This window comes from Moschus berezovskii, chromosome 14 (assembly GCF_049115385.1).
Source record: "Moschus berezovskii isolate FMDL1 chromosome 14, NW_MosBer_1.0, whole genome shotgun sequence".
NCBI lineage: Eukaryota > Metazoa > Chordata > Mammalia > Artiodactyla > Moschidae > Moschus > Moschus berezovskii.
In genome coordinates, this window is record NC_142473.1 from 48,141,688 (window position 1) to 48,166,036 (window position 24,349).

The 24,349-nt window shown below is 46.5% G+C and overlaps 2 protein-coding genes and 1 long non-coding RNA gene across 5 annotated transcripts; 2 read left to right on the top strand and 1 right to left on the bottom strand.

The window, feature by feature from the left end:
- The first annotated feature begins 252 nt into the window (after positions 1–252).
- On the top strand, positions 253–9,503 carry C14H11orf16 (chromosome 14 C11orf16 homolog). Its single transcript, XM_055423413.2, has 8 exons — positions 253–314; positions 673–809; positions 949–1,133; positions 2,481–2,637; positions 4,365–4,599; positions 5,230–5,883; positions 8,599–8,820; positions 9,308–9,503. The coding sequence occupies exons 3-7, from the start codon at positions 967–969 to the stop codon at positions 8,796–8,798; spliced, it is 1,413 nt and encodes a 470-aa protein (XP_055279388.2). The 5' UTR covers positions 253–314; positions 673–809; positions 949–966; the 3' UTR covers positions 8,799–8,820; positions 9,308–9,503.
- A 138-nt stretch (positions 9,504–9,641) lies between these two features.
- On the bottom strand, positions 9,642–17,767 carry AKIP1 (A-kinase interacting protein 1). Of its 3 annotated transcripts, none has more exons than XM_055423416.2 (5): positions 17,320–17,767; positions 16,768–16,848; positions 14,384–14,488; positions 12,371–12,507; positions 9,642–10,079 (listed from the first exon to the last, which is right to left on the bottom strand). In XM_055423416.2, the coding sequence occupies exons 1-5, from the start codon at positions 17,539–17,541 to the stop codon at positions 10,049–10,051; spliced, it is 576 nt and encodes a 191-aa protein (XP_055279391.2). In that variant the 5' UTR covers positions 17,542–17,767; the 3' UTR covers positions 9,642–10,048. The 3 variants fall into 3 exon arrangements, with proteins under 3 accessions (XP_055279391.2, XP_055279390.2, XP_055279392.2); XM_055423415.2 differs by having other exon boundaries at positions 12,436–12,507; positions 17,320–17,760; XM_055423417.2 differs by lacking the exon at positions 12,371–12,507 and having other exon boundaries at positions 17,320–17,763.
- A 65-nt stretch (positions 17,768–17,832) lies between these two features.
- LOC129554546 (uncharacterized) lies at positions 17,833–24,337 on the top strand. The gene is made up of 3 exons (XR_008685613.2): positions 17,833–18,054; positions 21,052–21,210; positions 22,020–24,337. It is a non-coding gene; the product is annotated as an uncharacterized LOC129554546 (long non-coding RNA).
- The last annotated feature ends 12 nt before the right edge of the window (positions 24,338–24,349 follow it).

Sequence of the window (24,349 nt, forward strand, 5' to 3'; positions counted from 1 at the left end):
CCGCCACTGACTCTTTCAGCAGTGGAGAAGCATAGCTTTGGGGAACTGATGCTACACTGGCCCTTCTCAACACCACCTGTCAACACCACTCTCCAGAAAGGCGGTGAATAACCAACTCCCTACCCTCTCTTCCCGCCCATGCTGCCCAAGGCCCCAGTCACCCCTCCGCACATGCTCAGTACACTCCCTCTGGCCCAGCTGGCTGTCTCCATGGCAACCTGCTTGGCAACCAGGAGTCGGTTGGGCCGAGGCCTTGAACTCCTAACTGTCGGAAGGGACCGAGGCTGAGGCGGAGGAGTCTGGCTGGGGCTGTGGTGAGTACTCTTGGGGTCAGAACCGCGGGCTTGGGCAGGAGCACACCCAACAGGGCCGAGCTGGGCTGGGCCAGCCGAGTGTGATCTCTGGGTGGCAGCTGTCGCCTCTGAGCACATCTACGGAGGCCAGCGCCCTGGGCTCTCAGCTCGGGCGAGTTAGTCCCCCAGATGACCAGGTGAGGAGGCGAGTCTGTGGCCTGGGTGAGGGGTCAGTTTGTCATCAAGGGCTGGGATTTGTAAAAAGAAGTATGGTCTTAAACCCGCGAAGTCCCAACAACTGGGGTGGAGGTGGGAGGGGGGTAAGAAAAACTAAGGTATATTGATTGAGCTGCTTAAAGATGCCAGGTGCTTTCCACAGATCATCTCCAGGGCGTTAACTGACGCACCAGGTGAAGCGAGCACGCAGCCAGCAGGCGGTGAAGGACTCCCAGCCGGGTTTCTCTGAAATCACTTTCAACCCCTCCCCTATTTCCTGAGCGGAGTCTCCCCGGGCAGGTGATGATTCAGGGGACACCCTGCCGTGGTGGGAGCGGGCGGGGCCGCGGAGAAACCGCAGAGCTGAGCGCGGCGCGAGCCAGGCGGCCTCTGCTGGGCTGCGGGCGGCAACTCAGGTAACAGAGCCGCTGGTTCTCAGGTGTTTTCGCCGAGGTCTATGGACTCCTCCGCGGGGCCTGGGACTCCTTCGCCCAAATACTGCAGCGTGGCCACGACCCTGAAGGCCCCTGCCTGGGCCGGCACCGCTCCTCCCTGGGACCTCTCCTTCACCTGCCCCCTCGCCTGCCGAGCACCCTGGCTGACCCGGCACAGCCTCCTCACCAGGTACCCATCTCTGCTTCCATTTTCCTCTCTGTTCTTGGCTCAAAATGGTGGGAGACATGATGGCCCAGGAGGGAGAGGACTTGCTTCCTGGGAAGGCCGAAAGGGTTCCTTACCCATGTGGGCTGAGTTCCTTGGGTTATTATAATCCCCCCAGCTGTACTCACAATAAATAAATAAGTAAAGACATAGAGACTTGCCTGGGGGTCCAGAGTTTAGGACTCCAGGATTCCACTGCAGGGAACACAGGTTCGATCCGTGGTTGGGGAACTAAGATCTTGCATGCCTCCACGTGCAGCCAAAATATAAATAAATAAACTCTAACCCCAGCGACAAGGGCTGACCTGGCTTTTGTCCTGCCTTGTAGCAGAGGGTCTGATGTCAAGAGTTGACATGTGTGGGAGAAGGCAGGCATCACCAGTTATAAAACTTCTGGCTCATTTTATCATCTTCTCTGAGACTTGCCCTGGCACTATATGAGGAATTAGGTGAGGTCGCCAGATTCCTCCTCAGGTTCCCTCAGTTGTCCTAGCTTAGCTAGGACAAAGTTAGCTGTCTACAGTGTGAATACAAGAGGGGAAGGGAACCTCAGCCGATAAGCACATACAAATTGTGCAAGTCCCATGCTATTCAAGTCAGTATTCCCAGGCCTGAACCCCTTCCTTGTTTCACCCATGTGGACCATTTCCTTTCAAAGCCAGAGTTTAAACAGTCCTGTATCCTGGCTTGCCCACAAAATAAACACTTTTTTTTTTTCCGGAAAACCAAAACCTGACTCAAGAATTCCCTGTGGCTTGGTTTTGTCCACCAGAGCTCCCAGAACCAGCTTCTCCTTTTTTGTGTCCCTCAGCCTCTTACTCAGCCCCTGTGCTTCCCCTGCTCAGACACTTCCTCCTCTCTTCTGATTCCATGGTTCTCAGCTTCCTTGCAGTTTTGCTCCTTTGTCATCACCATCCAAGCCTCCACACCTCATCCTAGAATCCTGCACACCGCCTCAGGATCTCCCTTCCTGGAAGAACACTTTCCTGGCCTGCTATCTGGTCTCAGAACCAGTTAATCTGGCCATCCCGTTATGTATCAAGGCTAATCCCATTCTGATTACCTTGAAACAATTCCCAGGCTTTAAACAGCGATTCCCTTCACTCTCCTCTCCTTCTTCCTCTTCCAACAATTTACCTTATCTTACCGGAAGTCACAGATTGCCACTCTTTACACGGGCTTCTGTTCCATATCACCTTAACTGTCATGTTCACCCCATGGTTCTGTTCAGACCTAACTTTGAAATGTGTTTCTTGATGGTTTTAGGGCTCGCTTTTCTCTACTTCCCTAATTCTATTTGCTTTTCCCCAGATACGCATCTTACTACCCGTGTCTCCACATTGCTGACCCAGCATGGCAGGGGCCTGGCTGGCTGGGAAGAGTTGGAGAGGCTGCTGACACATGGGTCCTGGCAAGAAGGGAACCAGATGGCTTTTATTACAGGGCTCAGATAAAGGCTGCTCCAGAGGCAAGTCCCTCAGTCCCCATGTCTCCCCATGTGCTCCTCTGGGTGGCCCTGTCATACCTGATATGCCTCAGCTGTTCAGTTGCTTAAATAAGCACAGATCTTCCATGGCCAGGATGTGGAAGTGAAAATGTAATGTCAGCGCATCAGTTTGCTAGGGCTACATAAGAAAGTGGCACAAACTGAGTGACTTTAACAATAGATATTGATTCTTTCAGTTCTGGAGAGAACCAGGTGTGGGCTGCTGCTGCTGCTGCTAAGTCGCTTCAGTCGTGTCCGACTCTGTGTAACCCCATAGACGGCAGCCCACCAGGTTTCCCCGTCCCTGGGATTCTCCAGGCAAGAAAATTGAAGTGGGTTGCTATTTCCTTCTCCAGTCCAGGTGTGGGCAGGGGTGGTGATTCTGAGGGCTCTGGGGGAGGATCTGTTCCATGCACCTCTCCCAGCTTCTGGTGATTTGCTGGCAATCTTTGATGTCCCTTGGCTTGTAGAAGCATCCCCCCACACTTGGTCTTCATCTTCACTTGCTGTTCTCCCTGGGCTTATGTCTGTGTTCAAATTTCCCCTTTTTAAAAGGACACCAGTCATTGGATTAGGGGCCTACTCTACTCAGTCATCCTCAGTGTGACTTTGTCTTAAGTCATTAAGACTTAAGTATGACACATTTTGAGGTCCTAGGGGCTAGGACATCAACATGAATTTTGGGGGGACAGTTCAACCCATAACAGTGAAGAAAATGTACAGTAAAAGCACTTTGTTCAGGAAGATTCAGTGTGTGGAGTTAGGAGCACCAGCCTAAGGGAAAGAGGAACCAACCCGTGTATACCTCATGTGCGCCTGTGTCCTTCCGCATGGGGGCACGGTCCCTGTGTGCTGGGGCCAGGCCTGGGGTTTACTTTGGTGACTGCTTGCTTCGTTGGGATTCTTCTCTTTGTTTTCAGAGTCAAACTTTGTGAATGTGGGTCCATAGAGAGAAAACTAGTGTGATTTATAAAAAAATATATGTTATAGAATTTCCAATCAAAAGTCATTTTGTCATTTTCCAATAATTAATATATGATTTCAAATGAAATATCAGCAGGACTTTGCTCGAATATAGATTCTGTCTAGTGACTAGATAAAAGTTAATTTGTAACCACACTTTATCTCTCTTCAAAAATCATACTGAGTTCTCCAAACAGCTTGTTCTTTTAATTAGCTCAGTATTCCTCCTGCCCTCCCTGTCAGGCAGCTCATTCCTTCCTTGGCCCCGCCTCCCCTCATGGACAAGCAGGCAGTGCACAGGGCTGCCCTGAGAGCAGCCACAGATGTCCTTGCCTGACAGGGCCTGTGATTGATACCCCACCCCTGACTGGTCCAGGACACAGGGACAACACTTCCTAGGAGGGCTGGGAGAAGAGGTGTGCTTTGGGGAAATATGGAGAGGACCCAGTTTACGCCTATGAACTGAAGACCAAAAATAAAGATAGGAGAAAAGAAAAACAGGAAAATAAAGAGCACGGCAAGGGAAAGGCAGGAAGTGATAAACAAGAGTTGCCACAGCAAGAAGCAGAGGGCCTCATAGCTGGCCTGTCCCTACCGTAATGGACTCCAGCAGCACCTGGCCTGGCCCCTTCCCCAGCTGGCCCCTGCTGTGTGGGAGGGAGACCCTCAGCTTGGCTCAGAACCATGAGGCTCCCTGTAGTACTTCCCAAAGCCAAGTATTATTCTGAATATTTTCCTTCCCACAGCTGGAGAGGCAGGGGGTCTTGCTGGTGGAATTTGAGGCTCCCCTTGTCACAGGCCCAGAGCTGCCAGCCCAGCGGCAGAGCGTGGTCTTAGAGGAAGATATCATTCAGTTCTCGCCAACCATGGAATACTCACTGCGACCTGGGGACAAGGTGCTGGCACCCTGGGGCCCTGGCCAACAACGCTATGGCCCTGGCACTGTTCTCTTAGGCTTGGAGGCGAGAGACCCCCAGAGAGGTAAGGGAGCTGCTCTGGGGCTTCCCAGGAGCCAGGCTGGTGATCAGGCTGAGGAAAGGGCAAAGCGGGTGTCTCTACAGTTTAGGGGTCTTAGGGGCTTGAGGAAATCCTTACCCTTTCACTTGAAGCTTCATCCCGAGGGTGGCCACAGATAGACAAATCATATTTTTCCGATTATAAAATATTTTTTATCAGGGCAAAATCACCCAAGGCTACTTTGTCTATGTTGGTTACCTGACCTATGGTGTGGTGAGGTTATCCAGAGGTCACACCTGTACTTGGTCCCCCACCATGTCATCCAGGGACGGATAGTGTCCCCTTTTGTGGGGCTGGCCAGTCAGCATCGTTGTAATTCAGAGAACCACAGAGGAGGCTTCTCCTCCCCTCCCCCTACCTGAGGAGGCATTTTGGTTTTGACGAGAAAAGTGAGACATGGAGGCACAGGATGGGGAGGTAAACATGGGGCAGGTGAGGAATGTCCCCAGCAGGCTTTGCAAGGAGAGGTGTGCCTGAGACAACAGGCAAAGTTGAGGGGCTATGCTGAGGCTTTGCTTCTGGGGAGAGGAGAACATTTACCCTTGATGTAGAAGAGGTGGTTGTAACAAAATGTTGCCCTTCTCTGTTACATAGCATCCCCGAAAGAAGAAATCACTGTTCACTTCTGGAATGGCAGGACAGCTCAAGTGCCTCTCAGAGGGGTCCAGTGGGTGCCCCCAGCTGTCTGGAAGAAGGCTGTGGATGGGCTGTATAAGCCTTATGCCAGGGAGCACCCCAGGCCCCTCTTCTGGGCCCCTTGCTGCTCTCTGGTGGGGCCGGTCACTGGGTTTGTCACCAGCGGGCTTCCTTTGAGCCCTGCATTCCTGTGTGCACCCTGCTACCCACATGCCAGCTGCCAGCTGCTGGTCCAGGGCTGCCTCTGCTGCTGCCCCCTGGCTGGACCCACCTGGTGGCCTCTAATCAGGACCTCAGGGGTCGCAGCCAGAGAACCTCCAGAAGCAGAGCTGAAGCCCACAGCCCAGCTTTTGCCCCTGGAGAATCCTAAGGAGGAAGAAGCAGCAGTGCTGGCTCCCATGGCTGTTTCCTCCTCCTCCACCTCCTCTTCTGAAGAGGAGGATTTGGAGAATGAGCTGAAGATGGGCCCCCCTCAGAGGCTACTGGTGGACAGCATAGTCAACACGGACCCCATCCTTCTCGAGAAGTCTCCGAGGAAGCAGGGTGGCCTCTGCCAGCCCGAGTGGAGGTACTGGAGGAGAAACGGGCCCGAGCCGCACCCAGGGAAGCCAGGTAGGCCTTTTCCTAGGGTAGGGCTGAGGGCCCTGCTCCCTTCCCCTCTGCAACCCCCTTCTTGGTGGGGGGGGTCTCTCAGGAATCCGATACACCTGTCTGCTGTGATGGAACTGGAATTAACACTGGGGGGTGTGGTCATGTTGAAGGGGGGCTGTGATAAGAGGGAAGTAGTGGGCTTTATTGATTAAATGGAAACCTAACAAGAAAGTATGGGCTGATCTTGGTGCTAAGCTTTGCATCCTTATTTGACAACTGTCCTTTCTTTCTTCACTAGTCTACTGGCAGGACACTGCCATTGTCCATTTCTACCCTCCCCTCCTTCACTTTCCTTGGAGGCTGATTTTTCTCTACATGTGCAGTCAGAATGCCTCCACGTGTTGATTAGAGTCTTCAAGGCCCTGAGAACTCAGAAATGTCTTTAAACATTGGTCATCAGACCCTACTCTTCATATGAGCCCCTGAGGAAGTCAGAGTGGGAAGAACCAGGCACAGCCTTAATCATCTCACTCTACCATGAAGAGGGGAGGCAGTGTCATTGTTGGCAATCCCCGACGATGCAGCCACCCCCGAACTTCTCTACCCAAGCAAAGACCCGTGTGACATGCCCTTGTAGGTTTAGGGTAGTGGATCACTGATAATGCCTCATGCCATGCGATCTAAATTCCCAATGTGGTCCAGAAAGAGCAGATGCCTAAGGCAGCTGGCAGAGCTTTATGAAGGAGATGGGTTGCCCTAGCCAGCCCTAGACTAGATTCTTGGCGCCCTGGGATGACTAATTCAACCTTCAGTGAACTAAATGAACATTCAACCTGGGGCAGGGATACTGAGGGTTAAAGAATACCACTGCTAAGGGTGTAAGGATCTGTAGACACTGCCCACTCTGGGACTCACTGTGAGTCCCCATTTGAAGCCATTGCCCTATTTCCAGGATATCTGCTCAGTCAGGACCTCTCAACCCACAGGGATTTCAGTCTTGCTCCTGGCGTAAGGACTTTATTAGTCTTCCGTTCGTTCCAGGAAGCTGAGAAATTGTTTCTACAGTGAGAAACTTTCTTAGTGACTCCTCTGGGTTCCTGGCCTTTGGAGTGGGCAGGGATTGACATACTAGTTGCTGATTTGTTTTTGTTTGGCTGCGTTGGGTCTTAGTTGTGGCACCCAGGGTCTTCATCGTGTCATGTAGGATCTTTCCTGGTGTAGCACATGGACTCTCTAGTTGTGGTACATGGGCGCCCTGCGGCATGTGGGATCTTAGTTCCCCAACCAGGGATTGAACCCGGATCCCCTGCATTGCAAGGTGGATTCTTAACCACTGGACCACCAGAGAAGTCCCAACTGCTGTTGTATTTTACATGATGGTTCCTTCCTTAACTTTCAAGGTGTGGGATCTTTCCCCCATGTCTGAGAGGGAATAACTAGAGGGACAGGAATCTAGCTATGACCAGTGGAGCTTTTCCTCCACTCTCTAAGAGGACACTTTGTATAGAAAATGTCAAGATGGGGCAGGCAGAGCTTCCTGGACTTCTTTCCTTGCAGTGAAAGGCCTTGGCAGAAGGTTTCTACAGGTGTGCCCTCCAACGAGTGATAGTATAAAGAAAATAGTGCCCAAATCTAGAGTTTTCAAGTTAAATTCTTGATAGCTTCCACTGCCTCCTGCTTCAGCACAGACTAGGGAAAGAAAAGCTGTATCTATCCAACAGGCAGTAGCCTGTGAGGAGCAACTGAGATAGGATGAGGCCCTGCCTCATGGAGAGGCAGGCCAGTGGGGTAACCAGAGGGCCATGGTGCGCAGACCTGCCCTGGCTCCAGGCCTGCATTCCCATGGCCTGCTCCATGGCATTCTATCCAGACTGTTCCAAACCCAACTGAGCCCAGACCAATCTTTCCTGGCCCCAATGTACACTGCGGTTAACTCCACCACCCAACCACCTACACCTACGTTTAGCCTCTCTCCCCATTACCATATTTAAACAGATCCTCTCTAAAGTACTCTGCATCCCCAAATAAATTCTAATAATTGGCCATAAAGAGAAATAGAGTATCTTCAGGTACTTGGCCTGGCTTTCCTCTAGGTTATTGGACCATTTGTTATGCTCCAGGCAAAGGTTAATTCTTGGAGTGGAACCATGATAATCAGTGAGCCTGCCCTCTGCCAAGTCTCACACCTGCACTCAAAGCTATGGAGAATAAGCCTGGATGGGGTGTGGAGAAAGGGCCCATCACCAGCCCTGGTCCCAGACAGATGCTGTGCCTCACTAACCAGTGAGATGAAGCATGTAAAAGGACATGTGTGCTTGGCTGGAAACCATGGCGAACACCAGAGGTTTTCTTCTCTTCCTTCCAGATCTTGTTCCCTTTTAAGAAAATGTGCTGCTTTGCTTCTCCTAACTGTGCTTGAGTGCCACCAAGAACTGATGCTTGTCAGTCTGGTCTGAGGTTCTGCCCCCTAAGGATCCTCTCGTATGGGTCCCCCGCCTGCCACACTTTTGGCTCCTTTTGGTTAACAGGCTGAGAGGTTACTGTCTGATCCTAACCTAACAAACCTGGGAGCAGGATTCCTGCCAGCAGACATGCTGCTCTCCTCCCTTGCTTATCACTGAAACAGGGTTCAGACAGTTAAGGGATTCTGTGATCCTTGATTTAGTCCTACCCAAGTCATCAACACTAACCCCATCAAAATGGTGGCATATTCAACTAACTGAATTTTGGGTTCAGGAATAAGACTTTGCAGCACCCAGAAAGATGAGAAGAGCAGCAGACAACAGAGAGAGAAACCTGCTGCAGTGGGGAGTCCCAGGGAGCTGGCCTTGGATGTCACTGGCATGAAGCCGCTACAGATCCTGCCCAAAGAAGCCGAGCACAGAAAACTGAGTCAGGGTACTGCTGCACATCAGGGGGGCCAGAACTCCCCCTAGACTAAAAGCCCCAAGGATCAAGGTAAAGCAGAGTGGCTGGAAAGGGGCTTCTGAAGGGCTCTTTCCATGGTTCTTTGATCTTTTGGAGTCACACCCACAATCTTGCATATGATTTCAGAAGGCTTGTAGAACCCACAGATTTCATCACTGGTTTCTTGCGGGTGTAAGGATCCCTGTTTAAGTGACCCCTCTACCTGATGATGGTGGGTATGGGTCTGTTTTACTAGGCCTTCTGTCCATGAGTCTGCTCCTCACTAGGAATGCTAAGACAGCTCTACTTAAAACTTTGTCTTCATCACATAAAATACTGGCCTTTTTTCTGAGGCAAAACTTACGTTCAAAACGAAGTGATGTCCTAGGCAGTTAAACTGAGATGCAACAATACTGTTGGTGTGCTAGCTTAAAGACGTTTAGGACATAGCAGTGACTCTATAATTTTAAGGATCAAAAGTCATTGATTTTTAAAGTCAGCATAAGACTCTTGTGGTTTTTTTTTTTTCCTCTTATAGGAAGCTAAAGAGTAGAGGTGGTAAATAACCTGAGGAGGAGCTACAGAGTGGCTGACAAGGCACTCTTCAACGGAAACGGCATAGTGAGGGCCACAGGTGACAGTCCAGTAAGCAGCAGCATCTTCACCTGTCCTGAGGAGCACAGGAGTGAGGTGCCCAGGGCTCCCTGCCAGGGGCCGGGTGAGACCTGCTTAAGGATGCTTCTTCCACAGAAGCTACAGAACATGGTTGGCCTGCTTTGGGCAAATGTGTCCACAGCCTGTTATCTTTTCATAAAGCCTCAATTGTACAAGAGTGACGTTTTGTTTCCCTTCTTAATGCCAATAAAAAGGAATTTTCTTCATTTCCAAATCTCTCCCTTTATTATCATAATTAACCTTTGCTTGGAAAGCAAGCTGTAAAAACTATTCAGACAGCATCATTACATTATTACTTTCAGGCAGAAGAGGGTGAAGGGACTTTCAAGTTAAAATAGGCACTGAAAGAGACACACTCCAGTTCCTAGGAAGGCTGACCTTCTCCAGTCAGCACTAAAGGCAGGATTAATGTGTACATATTAAGAATATACAGTAGCTTTATTCTTCTTGATACTTAAAAAAAGGTGATGTGATGCCTGTGATGGTCAACATCATATGGGGAAGACCAAGTCCACACTTTGTCCAGAATCAACTGCTACCACGTGAGTCTTTTTGGTCAAGTCATCTGCACCCACAGTGACGGAATAGGTCCCTGGATATACTTCTATGTAGAGGTCCTTAGAGATGTTCTCAGCCTGGAAGGAAAAGCAAATATTACCAGTTTAGAGATGTTATGTCCTGATGCTGTCAGAGCTCCTCGTGTGTGGTGCAGTGAGAGCACTAACGTGGGAGACGGACGTTCTGCTTTCTACACCTGGCTTGGCCACGTAACAGGACTGCCATTCAGGCCAGTCTTACCCTCTCTTTATGCTTGTCTCCTTATTTCTAAAATTAGCTCACAAGAATGTATGTGAAAATGCTGAGTTGTTCCAGGAACATGAAGAATCATAAAAGGACACACTGGTTGGAGTATAAAGGTAAGAATCAGGTGGAGGGAAAGGCTAATGACCATTGCTTTGGGGCTCAAAACTAGGCACCTGTTAGCACACACCAGCAGTAATGGCAATGCACTGCAGGATGATGCAAAGCATTCTGTTTAGGTGTGCTTTGCTAAATTCATTATTAGGATGAAACATTTCTCCAAAAGCTGAAACTATGAATAGATTCCACTTTGTCATGCAGCAAGTCAGCTGGCTGGCTAATGTCCTCCCTTGGAGGGCTGGTTCTCCCATAGAGATGGTCCCTGACTTACAACAGTCTGACTCATGTGTTTTTTTTTACTTTTTTACCATAATGTGAATGTGATATGCATTCAGTAGAAACCGCACTTTCAATTTTGATCTTTTTGTAGGCTAGTGTGATGCTGCGGCAGCAGTGAGCCATCTCCATCAGCTGTGCAGTCACAAGAGTAAACAACTGACACACCTATAGCCATTCTGCGCCCACACTACCAGTCTCCTCCCCACTTCAGCGCCACATTTGATAAATTACATGAACTGTTCAAAACTTAACTATAAAGTAGGTTTTGTGTTCGATGATTTTACCCAACTGCAGGGTATATAAGTGTTCTGTGCATGTTTAAGGCAGGCGAGGCGAAACTGACTTTCAGTAGCTTTAGGGATACTAAGTACACTTGATTTATGATATTTTCAACTTATGATTGATTTATCAGGATATAAGTTGAAAAAGATCTAAAGTGCAAAACACTGGAAGCTGGAGTTAAGGGAAAGACTTGTTTAGAGTTGAGCTGAGCACAAGCCATCCTGCAAGGACAGACTTCAGGCCTGGCTGGAAGGGTCAGGGCAGATGTGCAGGCAGAGGAGGGGTCCCAGCTCAAATGACTAAAGAGCAAAATCAAACCAGAAAAGAGCCTGTAATTAAGAGCCAAAGCTCCTCTCCCACAGCTGGGAGACCACTATATGCTCACTCAATGCTTAGAAGGAGCCACAGACAGAAGATGTAATTTCTATACCACCCCTGGGGATGGGGGACCAAACTACTGGCCAGTGAATACTGCTGGGAGGACTACCTGATAATACTTTTGTGAAACTTCCTCTCTTCCTATCTTACAAATGAATTTGAAGCCAAGTGTTTCCAAAGATGCTTTATGCTATATCCTTTCATGCCCAGTTACTGCAAAGCTGGAGGCTTATCATTTAAGTGATGTGAATGTGTATAAGGCCACAACTATTTATTGATCATCAACTATGAAAATAAAAGGTTTCAGGAAATACAGCTATATTAGAATTGGCAGAAAGCCAAGGACGCTCTGTTTGTCTGCATAAAAAGGGGCAAGACTGGCATCTATGATTTCAACACTGTGAATATCAGGAAGATGAGGATTACCAAAATCCAGCCAGTGCTGGAGGCATCTAAGCCTAACAACTTGTACTAGAAGCAGAACAGTCTTAGTTGCTACTAAGTCTAGTATATTCTGAATCCAGGCCAGGAGTACACTGTAGACTAACAAAAATTAAACTATTACTGCAAAATACAGGGGTTCCACTCCTCAGAATTCAGCCCTTCCAAGTTCCAGAAGATTCCATGGGTTCACGAACTAATGAGTATTTTATCCTGAAAAACTCATCACTGTATGTTTTCACACAGAAACATTTGTGGAAAATAGGAACAAACTCCTTTAAATGTTTTGGAACCCGATCTAGCTAAATGTATATGTTTCAGAATTTCAGCCATGGTTTTCACTTCATAAGCAGGAGGGTCAGGCCCCTCCTGCTGCTTAAACAGATGGTGAAATTCCAGCAGGGCCCAGCTGAGCTGTAGGAATGGAGTTATGAATGCTCTGCATTCTTTCCGACCACAACTATGAGTTGAAGCACAAACGCTATCTCTGAAATTTCAAGGAAAGGAAGGATACCAAGAAAATATAATTTTACAGTGAACTAAAATGCTGCAGGACTTGCCCCTAAGGTAAAAATATCCCAACTTAAAAATAATATGGATCCAACACAAAGAACCCAGTTATAACCTGGTCAGCTGATTCATGGATGGCAGTGGTGGGGAAGCCCGGTGCCCTAGAAGTTCTGTACTCACAGACTGGGGTGCCTTCAGCACACACTCTGATGCCTGATGCATGCCTCCAACACTAAGGCCTGCGTCTTTTCTCTGAAGAGAGAGGTAGAAACACTGATGAGAGCCCGAACTTTGACTTCGGGATGGTAGAAATTTTTTCCTACTTAATGAGGAACTAACAATTGTGCTGTCACTGTTTTCCAAGTTGTCACTAAGATCTTAAGGCTTTTAGTGATTTCTGTGAAGTACTTTTAGTCAGATGTTTACCATCATTACCTTTTATCCTTACATGGGCTTTGGAGAAAGACAGACCTGAGTTTGAATCCTACACCTGCCATTTATTGAGAGGGACAGATTAATATCCCTTAAGTCTTGATTTCCAGTCTATAACCTGGGGATAATAGACTGTAGGAAAGATTTAAAGTGCAAAAATGATTGCCGTTTAACAGGCTTTCAGAAAACAGAATTCTCTTCTGTGCTTCTCCCAGCAGTGGGAGTACTAGAGAGGAAGAGGCTGAACTGAGAAAGTCAATTTCACTTCGAGTCATCAACTTACATTTTATAGGAAGGGAGGCTGCTGCTGCTGCTAAGTCACTTCAGTCGTGTCTGACTCTGTGCGACCCCATAGACGGTAGCCCACCAGGCTCCTCCGTCCCTGGGATTCTCCAGGCAAGAACATTGGAATGGGTTGCCATTTCCTTCTCCAACTCATGAAAGTGAAAAGTGAAAGTGAAGCCGCTCAGTCATGTCCAACTCTTCGCGACCCCATGGATTGTAGCCTACCAGGCTCCTCTGTCCATGGGATTTTCCAGGCAAGAGTACTGGAGTGGGGTGCCACTTCCTGCTCCAGGTAGGAAGGGAGTGGAGGGATACAAATGACTCTTGCCCACGTGTAAGCCCCCTTAGGGTCAGGTGCTCTTAAGGGGGCTTGGGTCGGGCCAGATATGGGAGCCCTGGATCCAGGCCTTGGTGCTGCCACTCGCACCCCAGGCCAGGGAAACGGGAGGGACTTCTGGCATGCAGCAAGTTCTTGCTCACATCCCTGTGGCCACTCTCTTGTCCCTTCTCAAAACAGAGAGGTCAGGAATCCAACCTGTGGATTAGACTCTGGATTTAAGTTTGCTACCTTTGAGTACAACTGCTGCTGTTACTAAGTCACTTCAGTCGTGTCCGACTCTGTGTGACCCCATAGATGGAAGCCCATCAGGCTCCCCCATCCCCAGGATTCTCCAGGCAAGAACACTGGAGTGGGTTGCCATTTCCTTCTCCAATGTGTGAAAGTGAAAAGTGAAAGTGAAGTTGATCAGTCGTGTCTGACCCTTAGCGACCCCACGGACTGCAGCCTATCAGGCTCCTCCATCCATGGGATTTTCTAGGCAAGAGTACTGGAGTGGCTTGCCATTAACTAGGGAAGCTGAAAAACAAAAACAAGAAAAACCTGCTCTTCCCAGAAACAATAACAAAGGACTCCGGTTGAATCAGTTCAACAAGTAGAGTCTTTTAGACTTCCCAGAGTGAAAAGACAGGGAATTCATAGTGAGAAGCCTGTAACTGTTATCTTTAGGAAAAGGATGTTGTTAAAAGAGACCCCCTCCTTGCACTTCCTTTTTTAAAATTACCAAAGACATGATACTTATCACTACTTTAGAGTAAAATACATGATGATTAAAAGTCTCTTTCATATCCCTAGGTGTAGAAGAGGATATTTGAAATGCTTTTTGTTAAGCCTGCTCAAGAATCCCCTGGCCCAGGATTGTCACTGAAGATCCTACAGTGGCATCAATCTTGTATTTTGGACAAAAACTCCTATTTCATGTTCATTGCTATAAGTTCTCCAAGGAGAAACATTTCCATAAAGTGCTGTAATGTTGAGTCACCCAGCCACCCAATAACAATCCAGCAGAAGATCCAGGATGTAGGGCCTCCCAGTTTGGGAGGCTGAGGGCACAGCACAGCTGAGGATACATACCTGACCACTCCCCGCATCAGAGCACAGGTGCAGCTCTGATGTCCCTCTGTGATAGCGGTAGACGTGGGTTGCTCCTCCTTCCTCTGGTGCAGATGAGTAATATTTCTAGAGAAGTAACGTGGAAGACACTGGGTAACCAAAGAGTCTGGTTAGATTTTCAAAAAACACCTTGTTACTTGGGCAAATTATGGTTAAGAAGAGAGGCATGAGAGCAAAGGTAAATTACCTGCCCTCCCAAGAAGCCTCTAAAGTCATGTAACAAATCTTAGCCCGTGTAAAGTGGCTGCAGTGAAGGAAACTACAGTTGGCATTACTTTGCTGCCATCTGCTGCCTCTGCAGGGCAAGAACTCTGGCAACTCAAGCTAGGTAGGACCATGCTCTCTGCCAGCTTAAATAGTTTTCACAACATCCTCACTCTGATATCAATACACAAGCCCTTTTATCTCTATTCATGACAAGTTCTGACAAACAGGTCCATGTTTTCTAAGTCTCAGGCAAGGACAAGAGAAGAGAGAGGTGCATCTCCTGGCAATTTAGAAATACAACAGGAAACACAACCGCTAAGCAGCCGTTCTCCCCATGTGGAGGAGAGGAGGGAGAAGTCTCTGGTTTAGGCAAAATCATACAAAAGATCAGAAAGCAGTTTTTTTCTTGTCTACTTCCTTCCTCCCCCTCCAAGTTAACCTTAGTCTTGCCCTTGATAGTGACTAATGTCGAGGACATCATAAGCTTGCCTGTTTGGAACAAAGGGTAGAGACAATGTTTAAGGCAAGAGACCAAAAGAATGAGAAGCTGGGAAAAGCATGTCAGGACATGAATCTAATGATGTAACTTAGGGGCTGCGTCAAAATTCTGAAAACGAACTCAGAACACTGTTCTTAATTCTATCTCTAGAGAGCCAAGGAGTTCTGAGGCTCCATTCTTTAATGGAGACTTGAACTGAAGCATGAACTGAAAACCAAAGTGAAGAATACCAATTTGCTAAACCTCAAACCAAAGACAAATATTATTCCTTGTACTGAACCATGAACCAAAGTGTTTAACTTCATCACTTTATAGTAGAGCCAAAGTTATGGATTTTTCTAAAACCATTTCACAGAATAAGAACATAAAAATACTCTCTGAACTGTATCTTGTTGGTTGGAATCCTATTCTTGGAGTCATAAGGATTTTATAAAAGATGTAGAAACATTAGAGGGTTTTTTTTTATTTTAATATTCATTATGAAATTGAAAAGCAGTACAGAAATGAAGTATTTTCTTCTTTCTGTCATAGAGACCAGCACCCTTACACCCACATAAGAATCATAAAATGTTAGGCTGGACAAGACCACAGAGTCTGTTTTAAGTCCTAGAAGACTTCCACACAGATGATTTTCTTGAATGTTGGCTGGTCCACCTTCAACATTCCCTTAAAGTACTTAGAGATGATCTTAGTGTATACTTTTGAGAAGAGTATCTTTAAAACCTTTGTTCACCCATTTTAATGAATGGGACCAAAAATCTCATGTAGGTCCTCTGTGCTACAGTTTATAGCAATTTTCTGGTGTTCATCTCTCAGTGGAAACTGAAGAAACAGACTAAAAGGGCTGGAAAGGACTTGAATGTTGTCAATTTACCATGGGGAAGGTAAGGCTGAGAGAAACTAACTGGCCTAAGGCATTAGAGCCAGGAAGTGGCAGAATACAGGTCGGATTCCTGGGAGGCTGCCCCTGCCATTAAGCCACACTATCTCTGATGAGGGCACTGCATCTGTGCCACAAAATCAGCTTTGTGGCCAACAAGTGATCTGGACCCAAAGGGATGTACTTAAAAACATTATCAAGGACTTGGAAAAGAGATTAAAATCTAATGGAGGGATTTTGTTTCAATTTTTGCTTTGAAAACAGATTCAGTTCCAATTTAGAGTGATTCTACAGATTAAAAAAATTTTTAGTTCAAAGTTTTAAAAACTCCTTATGTTTGGTCTTACTTTGGAATTCAGCAAATAAGCACCCACCTCCCTATCTAAAAACAACAGTGAGGGCAGAACTTTTCTGCCTTGTTCATTGCTGTAATCTCTTAACAGCTAAAGCTGCTGCTGCTGCTAAGTCACTTCAGTCGTGTCCGACTCTGTGTGACCCCATGGACGGAAGCCCACCAGGCTCCCCCATCCCTGGGATTCTCCAGGCAAGAACAGCTAAAGCTAGGCGGTCTATATTTGTTGAATGAACTGTAACCTGGATTTATCACCTGTTGTAAATCCTTGGCTAATTACAACCGGCCCAGGAAGGCAGGACCGGGTGAGCAGATAGTGTGCAGATTCTTTCTAAATTCCACAAAAATCCACTTTGTGATCCATCAGCAGGCAGATGAGAGGCATGCTTTGGCTTACACCAACTTACCCCACACTGACTTGAAGTATAGTTCATGTATTCAGCCATTGTTCTGAAGGAAGAACTGAGGGTCGGGTGTCTGTCTTCTCTCTATTTGAATAAACGGCAAATCACAGGTGAGATCTGTATTCCCTATTGGAGAAGGAAGTCATTTTGGAAATACCTTCCTTTTTACTTTTTTGGAAGGCCTCTGCAAGTTTAAATTAGTAAAAGGATCTTATTGAGAAAGAATTCCAACTCTAAAAGGAATACACAGACATGCAATTTTTCCAGGACAAAGGTTTGTTGGCTTTCCTCGAGTATCAGATGATAGCCTCTAAGAAGTGTGTTAAAAAGTAACCAATCAGGGCCGAGCACTAGCGGTACCTAGCGGTGTCCTAAAGCTACCGAGTAAAAATCTGTCAAATGTCAAGTTTTCAGTCCTTCCGGTTCACTGTCTGATACACAGCAGCTTCCGCCAAGCACAGAATCGTCGGGTCCCAGTGTGCGGCGCGCCCTGGTTCTCAGCAAGCCGCTGCTGAGGGAATGAATGGGCTGGTCCACAGCAGTGGCCCTCCTCACCTTTCGTGGGAGAAGGCGCTGGGGGCTGGCTGCCGGCCCTCTGTCTCCATAGTGCCGCACCTGGGAAACGATCCCCACGCTGCCTTTGGGAAGCTCCACCGAAGGCCAGTCCACCGCCCTCCTCTTGGCCCGCTCCAGCACTTCCTGACCCAGCCTAGCCGAACGCTGCAGGGAACGTCGGTCCACCCCGTTCAGCGCCGCGGCCACCAAACAGTTTTCCATGTCTCCCTGCGAGGGAACATACACACAAACACGGGCGAGTCAGCGGAGCGCCGGACCCCGCTCCATCTCGGGGTCGGACCCAGAGCCTCGACCTCCCTGGCGGCCACTGCCCCCGGCTCCGCCCAACGCGCTCTCCAGCCTGCGCCCTGTCAGGGCCTAAGGCGTGCGCTCTCAGTCCCTCTATTTCCGTGGCCCCCTCCCCTCGCTAGAGAGCCCTCACTCAGGCGGCCTCTCAAGGCGCATGCGCTCAGCGCACAGTCGGCGAGGGCGGGCTGGTTCTGGAACACCCTGCGCCGGCGCAGCAGGCCATTGGCCGGGTGGTGGTGAGGGGCGTGGCCGGTGCGGTGGAGTGTGCAGCCTGCAAACCCCACGCCGTTTTGCGACCGACTTGCAGCCTCTGCGAGCTTGTTGTCCGGTTAACTGCCTGAAGGCAGGGAGCGGGGTCTGGCGGCGCGCGAGTCGGGGGTACCGGTGTCGGAAGCTGTCTGTCCACCTTGCTGCAGGAGCCTCTGGGTCAGGACCTGGCCCTTAGAAACTGTCTCCGCCGCTTAACGCGGGGAAAGTGTTAGCCGCTCTGTCGTGTCCTACTCTTTGAGACCCCATGGGCTGTAGCCCGCCATACTCCTCCGTTCATGGGATTTTCCAGGCAAGAATACTGGAGTGATTGCCATGTCCTTCTCCAGGGGATCTTCCTGACCCAGGGATTGAACCCAAGTCTCCTGCATTGCAGGCAGACTTTTTATCGTCTGAGCCAAATACGTTCTAGCGGGGAACCTGATGTAAAGCCAGGTGGTCCCTTGTTGGGCTAATAAATTGTGGGGAATAAGATGCGTGCCTCCAGGCACCTAGTAATGCCATGTCTATATTTTGGGATATCGCTACTCTGAAACTTCGTTTGGTTAAGGAGATGACCAGGATAGGCCAAACAGTGCAGGTGCCACAGTGGCATTTGAAGAAGGGAGTCCAGCAGGCTGTGGGCTCTGGGATGGACGGCCCACATGGCCCGCGGCACCTGCACTGTGTGTGTTGTTGTTCAGTCGCCAAGTTGTGTCCAAGTCTCTGTGACCCATGGACTCCAGCGTGCCATGCGTTGTGTTTAGGGTCTCGTGGCGTGCTGTGATTCATGGGGTCGCGGAGAGTCGGACACGACTGAGCGACTGAACTGAACTGAACTGAATCCCCTCATGGTAGCTTCCTCACTCCTCGGTGAGAAGTACACACTCACACCATTTTCTTTTCTTTACAAATTATATATTTATTTATTTTTGGCTTCTCTGGGTCTTCATGGCTATGCACCAGCTTTTCTCTAGTTGTGGCCAGCGGGGGCTACTCTTCGTTTCCTATGGGGGCTTCTTATTGCAGTGGCTTCTCTTTGTTGCAGAGCTTGGGCTCTAGGGCACGTGGGCTCAGTAGTGGTGGCTGACTCCCAGGCTTAGTTGCCCCCAACTCACACCTTTTTGAAGGCCGTTTCTGGGCATGGGAGTTTACCTTTCAAGAATACCTCCCCACACACACATTTAAGTAAGGAGCTATGCCTCTGATGCTGGGAGGGATTGGGGGCAGGAGGAGAAGGGGAGGACAGAGAATGAGATGGCTGGATGGCATCACTGACTCAATGGATATGAGTTTGAGTGAACTCCGGGAGTTGGTGATGGACAGGGAGGCCTGGCATGCTGTGATTCATGGGGTCGCAAAGAGTTGGACACAACTGAGCGACTGAACTGAACTGAATGCATCCTTACCTTCCACTCCACTCTGCCTGTTATCTGGTAGGGGATACAAGGTCTCATTGCTAATTAATGACTTGGCTACACCACCCTGGCATGCAGCAAATTGCTGCCTTTCAGGAGGGACCAATTTAAGAGACAGAAGGACATTCTCAGTGCTGAGCATCCTCAGCAGATGGCTAGTTTAGCAGTTCTGAGTTACCAGGTGTGTATGAGGCTTTTACTACAACCCCTGTCTGCCCTTTTGTTCATTTCCTGTTATCCTCTTCCAGAACGAAATTGAATGGAAATCTTCATTATCCTTGGGATAGTTTTCATTGTAGGAGTTTTCTGAAAGTTTATCTCAGTAAGTGTTTATCAGGTACCTCTTTTAGAACATAGTGATGATATGCACAGGGTCTTGAATAGCCAGTCTGCAGAGCTGAGTTTGAATTCAGACTCTGCCACTTTTTTGTTGTGTGATTTGGGGCAAATTATTGATAACTTCTTTGAGCTTCACTTTTCCTCATCTCTATACTAGAGAACAGCGACAGTACAAATTGCCATAGACTGTGAGCTTGAGGACAGGGACCATATCTGTCTTGTTTACTGAGTCTAAAGTGAATCTAGTATTTTCTCCCTCACAGAAGAGGCTGAAAATAAGATTGAATGCATGAATAGGGCTGCTGTAAGGATTTTGTGAGAAAATTCCTATATAGTACTAAGCACAATGCCTTGTCAAAAATAAGTACTCCATTGATGTAGTGTTATGTGCCAGGTGCTATCCTAGGAGTGGTTGAGAATACAAAATACAAAGGAGAATTAAAAAGAGATGCACATAAAATCTGTAATGCTAGAAACAAAATATTAAGATCTTGTTCATAAGCTGTTTGGCATAAGATTGATTCAGATAAAGTGAACGAATAAATATTTTTCAGCTGGAGGATCAAGAAAGGGTTCCTAGGAAGGAAGCATTTGAGCTGAGCCTTGAAGGATGCCCTTGGAATTAATGGGAAGGGGTAGTTAAGATACCTGTTATCTGTTCTCATAATGACTGTAGTTAGGGGTGAGATACAATTCCCAGGAACAACCTATATTTTCATGATTTAAAAAAAAAATATTGTGGTGCTTCAGTTCAGTCGCTCAGTCATGTCTGACTCTTTGCAACCCCATGAATCACAGCACGCCAGGCCTCCCTGTCCATCACCAACACCCAGAGTTCACTCAAACTCATGTCCATTGAGTCGGTGATGCCACCCAGCCATCTCATTCTCTGTCGTCCCCGTCTCCTCCCACCCCCAATCCCTCCTAGCATCAGACTCTTTTCCAGTGAGTCAACTCATTGCATGAGGTGGGCAAAGTATTGGAGTTTCAGCTTTAGCATCAGTCCTTCCAATGAACACCCAGGATTGATCTCCTTTAGAATGGACTGGTTGGATCTCCTTGCAGTCCAAGGGACTTTCAAGAGTCTTCCCCAGCACCACAGTTCAATAGCATCGATTCTTCAGCGATCAGCTTTCTTCACAGTCCAACTCTCCTTCCCCGGTGGCTCAGCAATAAAGAATCTGCCTGTCAGTGCAGGAGATGCAGGTTCAATCCTTGGGTCAGGAAGATCCCCTGGAAAAGGGAATGGCTACCCACTCCAGTATTCTTGCCTGGGAAATCCCATGGACAGAGGAGACTGGCATGCTACAGTCTGTGAAGTTGCAAAAGAGTTGAACATGACTTAACAACTAAACAACACAATGATAGGTATACATACTTTAAGCCACAGATTAAGAGACTCCTTTTTCTCTTTTTTGAGATTGGATGGAAAAAATTATGGACCATGGCCTGCCATCAGGACCCTTGTTGATCAAGCACAGTCCAAGCCAGGAACTCCTGAAAGCCACTGGTGGAGATGTGGAAATGGAACTAATCAGAGGAGTGTATATATGGTCACCGATGAAGAAAGAAACAGTTGGTATAAGTCTTTCATGATGTCTCTCTTCATAAAGTAAATTAATTGAAGATAACACATAGAAGTTATTTGTCTAGGTTATATTTGGGGGACTAGATGAGTTGGAGGAAGCCTTTATTCCTGAAATCTGAGAAAAGAGATTGATGTTGTACTTGGGACCTTTTGAGAAAAAACAAATCTAGTGAAGAACAGTGTAAATTCTTTGTGTAAATTTCTTTTCTCTATGGGGAGGGGGCAAAAAAAGAGTTAAAAACAGGATGCGAAAGTGGGTAGCATGCCAGTTAGACAATGAGTTATACTGCACATACCAAAGAATGTATAAATCATTTTGTCTGACAGGTGGTATTTTTAATCCTTCAGCGGTCTTAGAGAGCTTTAGAATCATTACAGCTTTGTAAAGTAGTATTAGTCCTTAGATCATGAGTGAGTGAGTCATTAGATCATTCATTTTGCCTGATTACATCAACTCATTGGGTTATTGGGAAATGAGAGAAACTCGTTATCAAAATTGTCATCTTGATTATATAAAGAAAATGAATCCAACTTCTGAGAATTAGCTTTCACAAAAGGTTAAAAATTGATTGGAAGTTAAAAAAATTGGTTGCAGAGCAGGAATGACTAGTGAAAAGTTTTGTCATTTTAAAAACTATCAGAGATTAAAGGAACAGTAATTTGGAAGATATAAATAGTTGGAATCCAGTTACAGTTTTTTAAAAACTACTTTGAGGCATAATTTACATGTTATAAAATTCACTTTATTGAACTATACAATGTAATACATTTTAGTTAATTTATGGAATTATGCTTCTCAGGTGGCTCAGTGGTAAATAATCTGCCTGCAATGTGGGAGATGTGGCAAGGAGACCTGGGTTCAATCCCTGGGTCAGGAAGATCCTCCTGGAGAAGGAAATGGCATCCCACTCCAGTGCTCTTGCCTGGAGAATCCCATGGACAGAGGAGCCTGGTGGGCTATAATGCACGGAGTCACAGAAAATTGGACGTGACTGAGCGACTAAACAACAACATGGAATTACGCAATCATCACCACAATCCAGTTTTGGAGCATTTTTATGACCTGAAAAAGATCCCCAGTGCCCACCATACGCAGGCAGTCTTAGCTCCCACCCCTAGACCCAGGCAAACACTATTCTGCTTGCCATTTCTATAAATTTGCCTTTTCAATGCAGTTCATGTAAACAAATTACACAATATGTGACCTTTTTGTCTGGCTTTTTTCGTTTAGCATGATGTTTTTGAGGTTGATCCATATTGTAGCATGTATTAGTACTTCATTCCTTTCTATGAATGAATATTTCACCACTATATTAATATACTACATTTTATCCATTCTCCAGTTGTTTCCAGTTTGGGGCTATTATGAATAATAGTGCTATGAAATATTGGGTATAAGACTTTGTATGGGTACAGGTTTTCATTTCTCTTGGGGAGATACTTCGGAGTTAAATTGCTATAGCATATTAAAAAGCAGAGACATTACTTTGCCAACAAAGGTTCGTCTAGTCAAAGCTATGGTTTTTCCAGTAGTCATGTATGGATGTGAGAGTTGGACTATAAAGAAAGTTGAGCACCAAAGAATTGATGCTTTTGAACTATGGTGTTGGAGAAGACTCTTGAGAGTCCCTTGGACTGCAAGGAGATCAAACCAGTCAATCCTAAAGGAAATCAGTCCTGAATATTCATTGGAAGGACTGATGCTGAAACTCCAGTATTTCGGCCACCTGATGCAAAGAACTGACTCATTGGAAAGACCCTGATGCTGGGAAAGATTGAAGGCAGGAGGAGAAGGGGACAACAGAGGATGAGATGGTTGGATGGTATAACCAACTCGATTGATATGAGTTTGAGCAGGCTCTGGAGTTGGTGATGGACAGAGAAGCCTGGCATGCTACAGTCCATGGGGTCTCAAAGAGTTAGACACGACTGAGCAACTGAACTGATGGTAAATTTCTGTTTTAACATTTTAGGGACTAGAGAAGGAAATGGCAACCCACTCCAGTGTTCTTGCCTGGAGAATTCCATGGACTGTAGCCTGTCAGGCTCCTCTGTCCATAGGGTTGCAAGAGTTGGACACAACTTAGCGACTAAACCACCACCACCAGCAATTGTTTTCCAGAGTGGCTGTACCATTTTACATTTCTGCTAGTCATGTTTTAATGTTCCAGTTTTTCTACATCTTCCTCAGTCCCATTATTGTCTTTTTGATTAGAGTCATTCTAATGTATGTGAAGTAGTATCTCACTGTGATTTTTACTTTGCATTTCCTTAATGGCTAATGATGTTGAACATGTTATCCTGTGGTTATTAACCATTCCTATTTCTTCTTTCATGAAATGTCTATTCAAAGTTCTCCATTTAAAATTTTCTTTTAAATCAAGCTGTAAGAGTTCTTATTCTTAACAAGAATTCTTTATCAATTGTATGATTTGTAAGTGTTTTCTCCCAGTCTGTGTCATGGCTTTCATTTTCATAACAGTGTCTTTTGAAGCACAAACAACTTAAATTTTGATGAATTCCAGCTGATTAATTTTTATCTTTTATAGATTGTACTTTTGGTGTCATGTGTAAGTATGTTTTTGCCTAACTCAAGATCATGAAAAATTTTTCTCTGTTTTCTTCTAAAAGTTTTATATTTTAGTTTTTACTTTAGGTTTATGCCATTTTTCATTCATTTGTGTATGTTACGAAGTTACAGTGTCTGATTATCTTAGTACCATTTGTTGAAAAGATTATCCTTTTCTCATTAAGTTGCTTTGGCACTTTTGTCAAATATCAATTGATTGTAAATAAAAGAATCAGCTTATGGATTTTTAAATCAGTAACACAGTGTCTTGATTATTATAGCTTTCTAATAAGTTTGGAAATTGGAAACTATAAATCCATCAACTATGTTCTTAATTTTCAATATTATTTTGGTGTTCTAGGTCATTTGTATTTCTATAAAATTTATGTTCAGTTTATCACCTTATGGAAAATGATTATTAGGATTTTGATAGAGATTGTTCTGAATCTATAGATCAATTTGAGAAGAATTGTAATCTTAACAACATTGCGTTTTTGAATTCATGAAAATGAAACATCTTTCTATTTAGTTGATTTTTTTAGTTTTTCTCAGGAGTGTTGT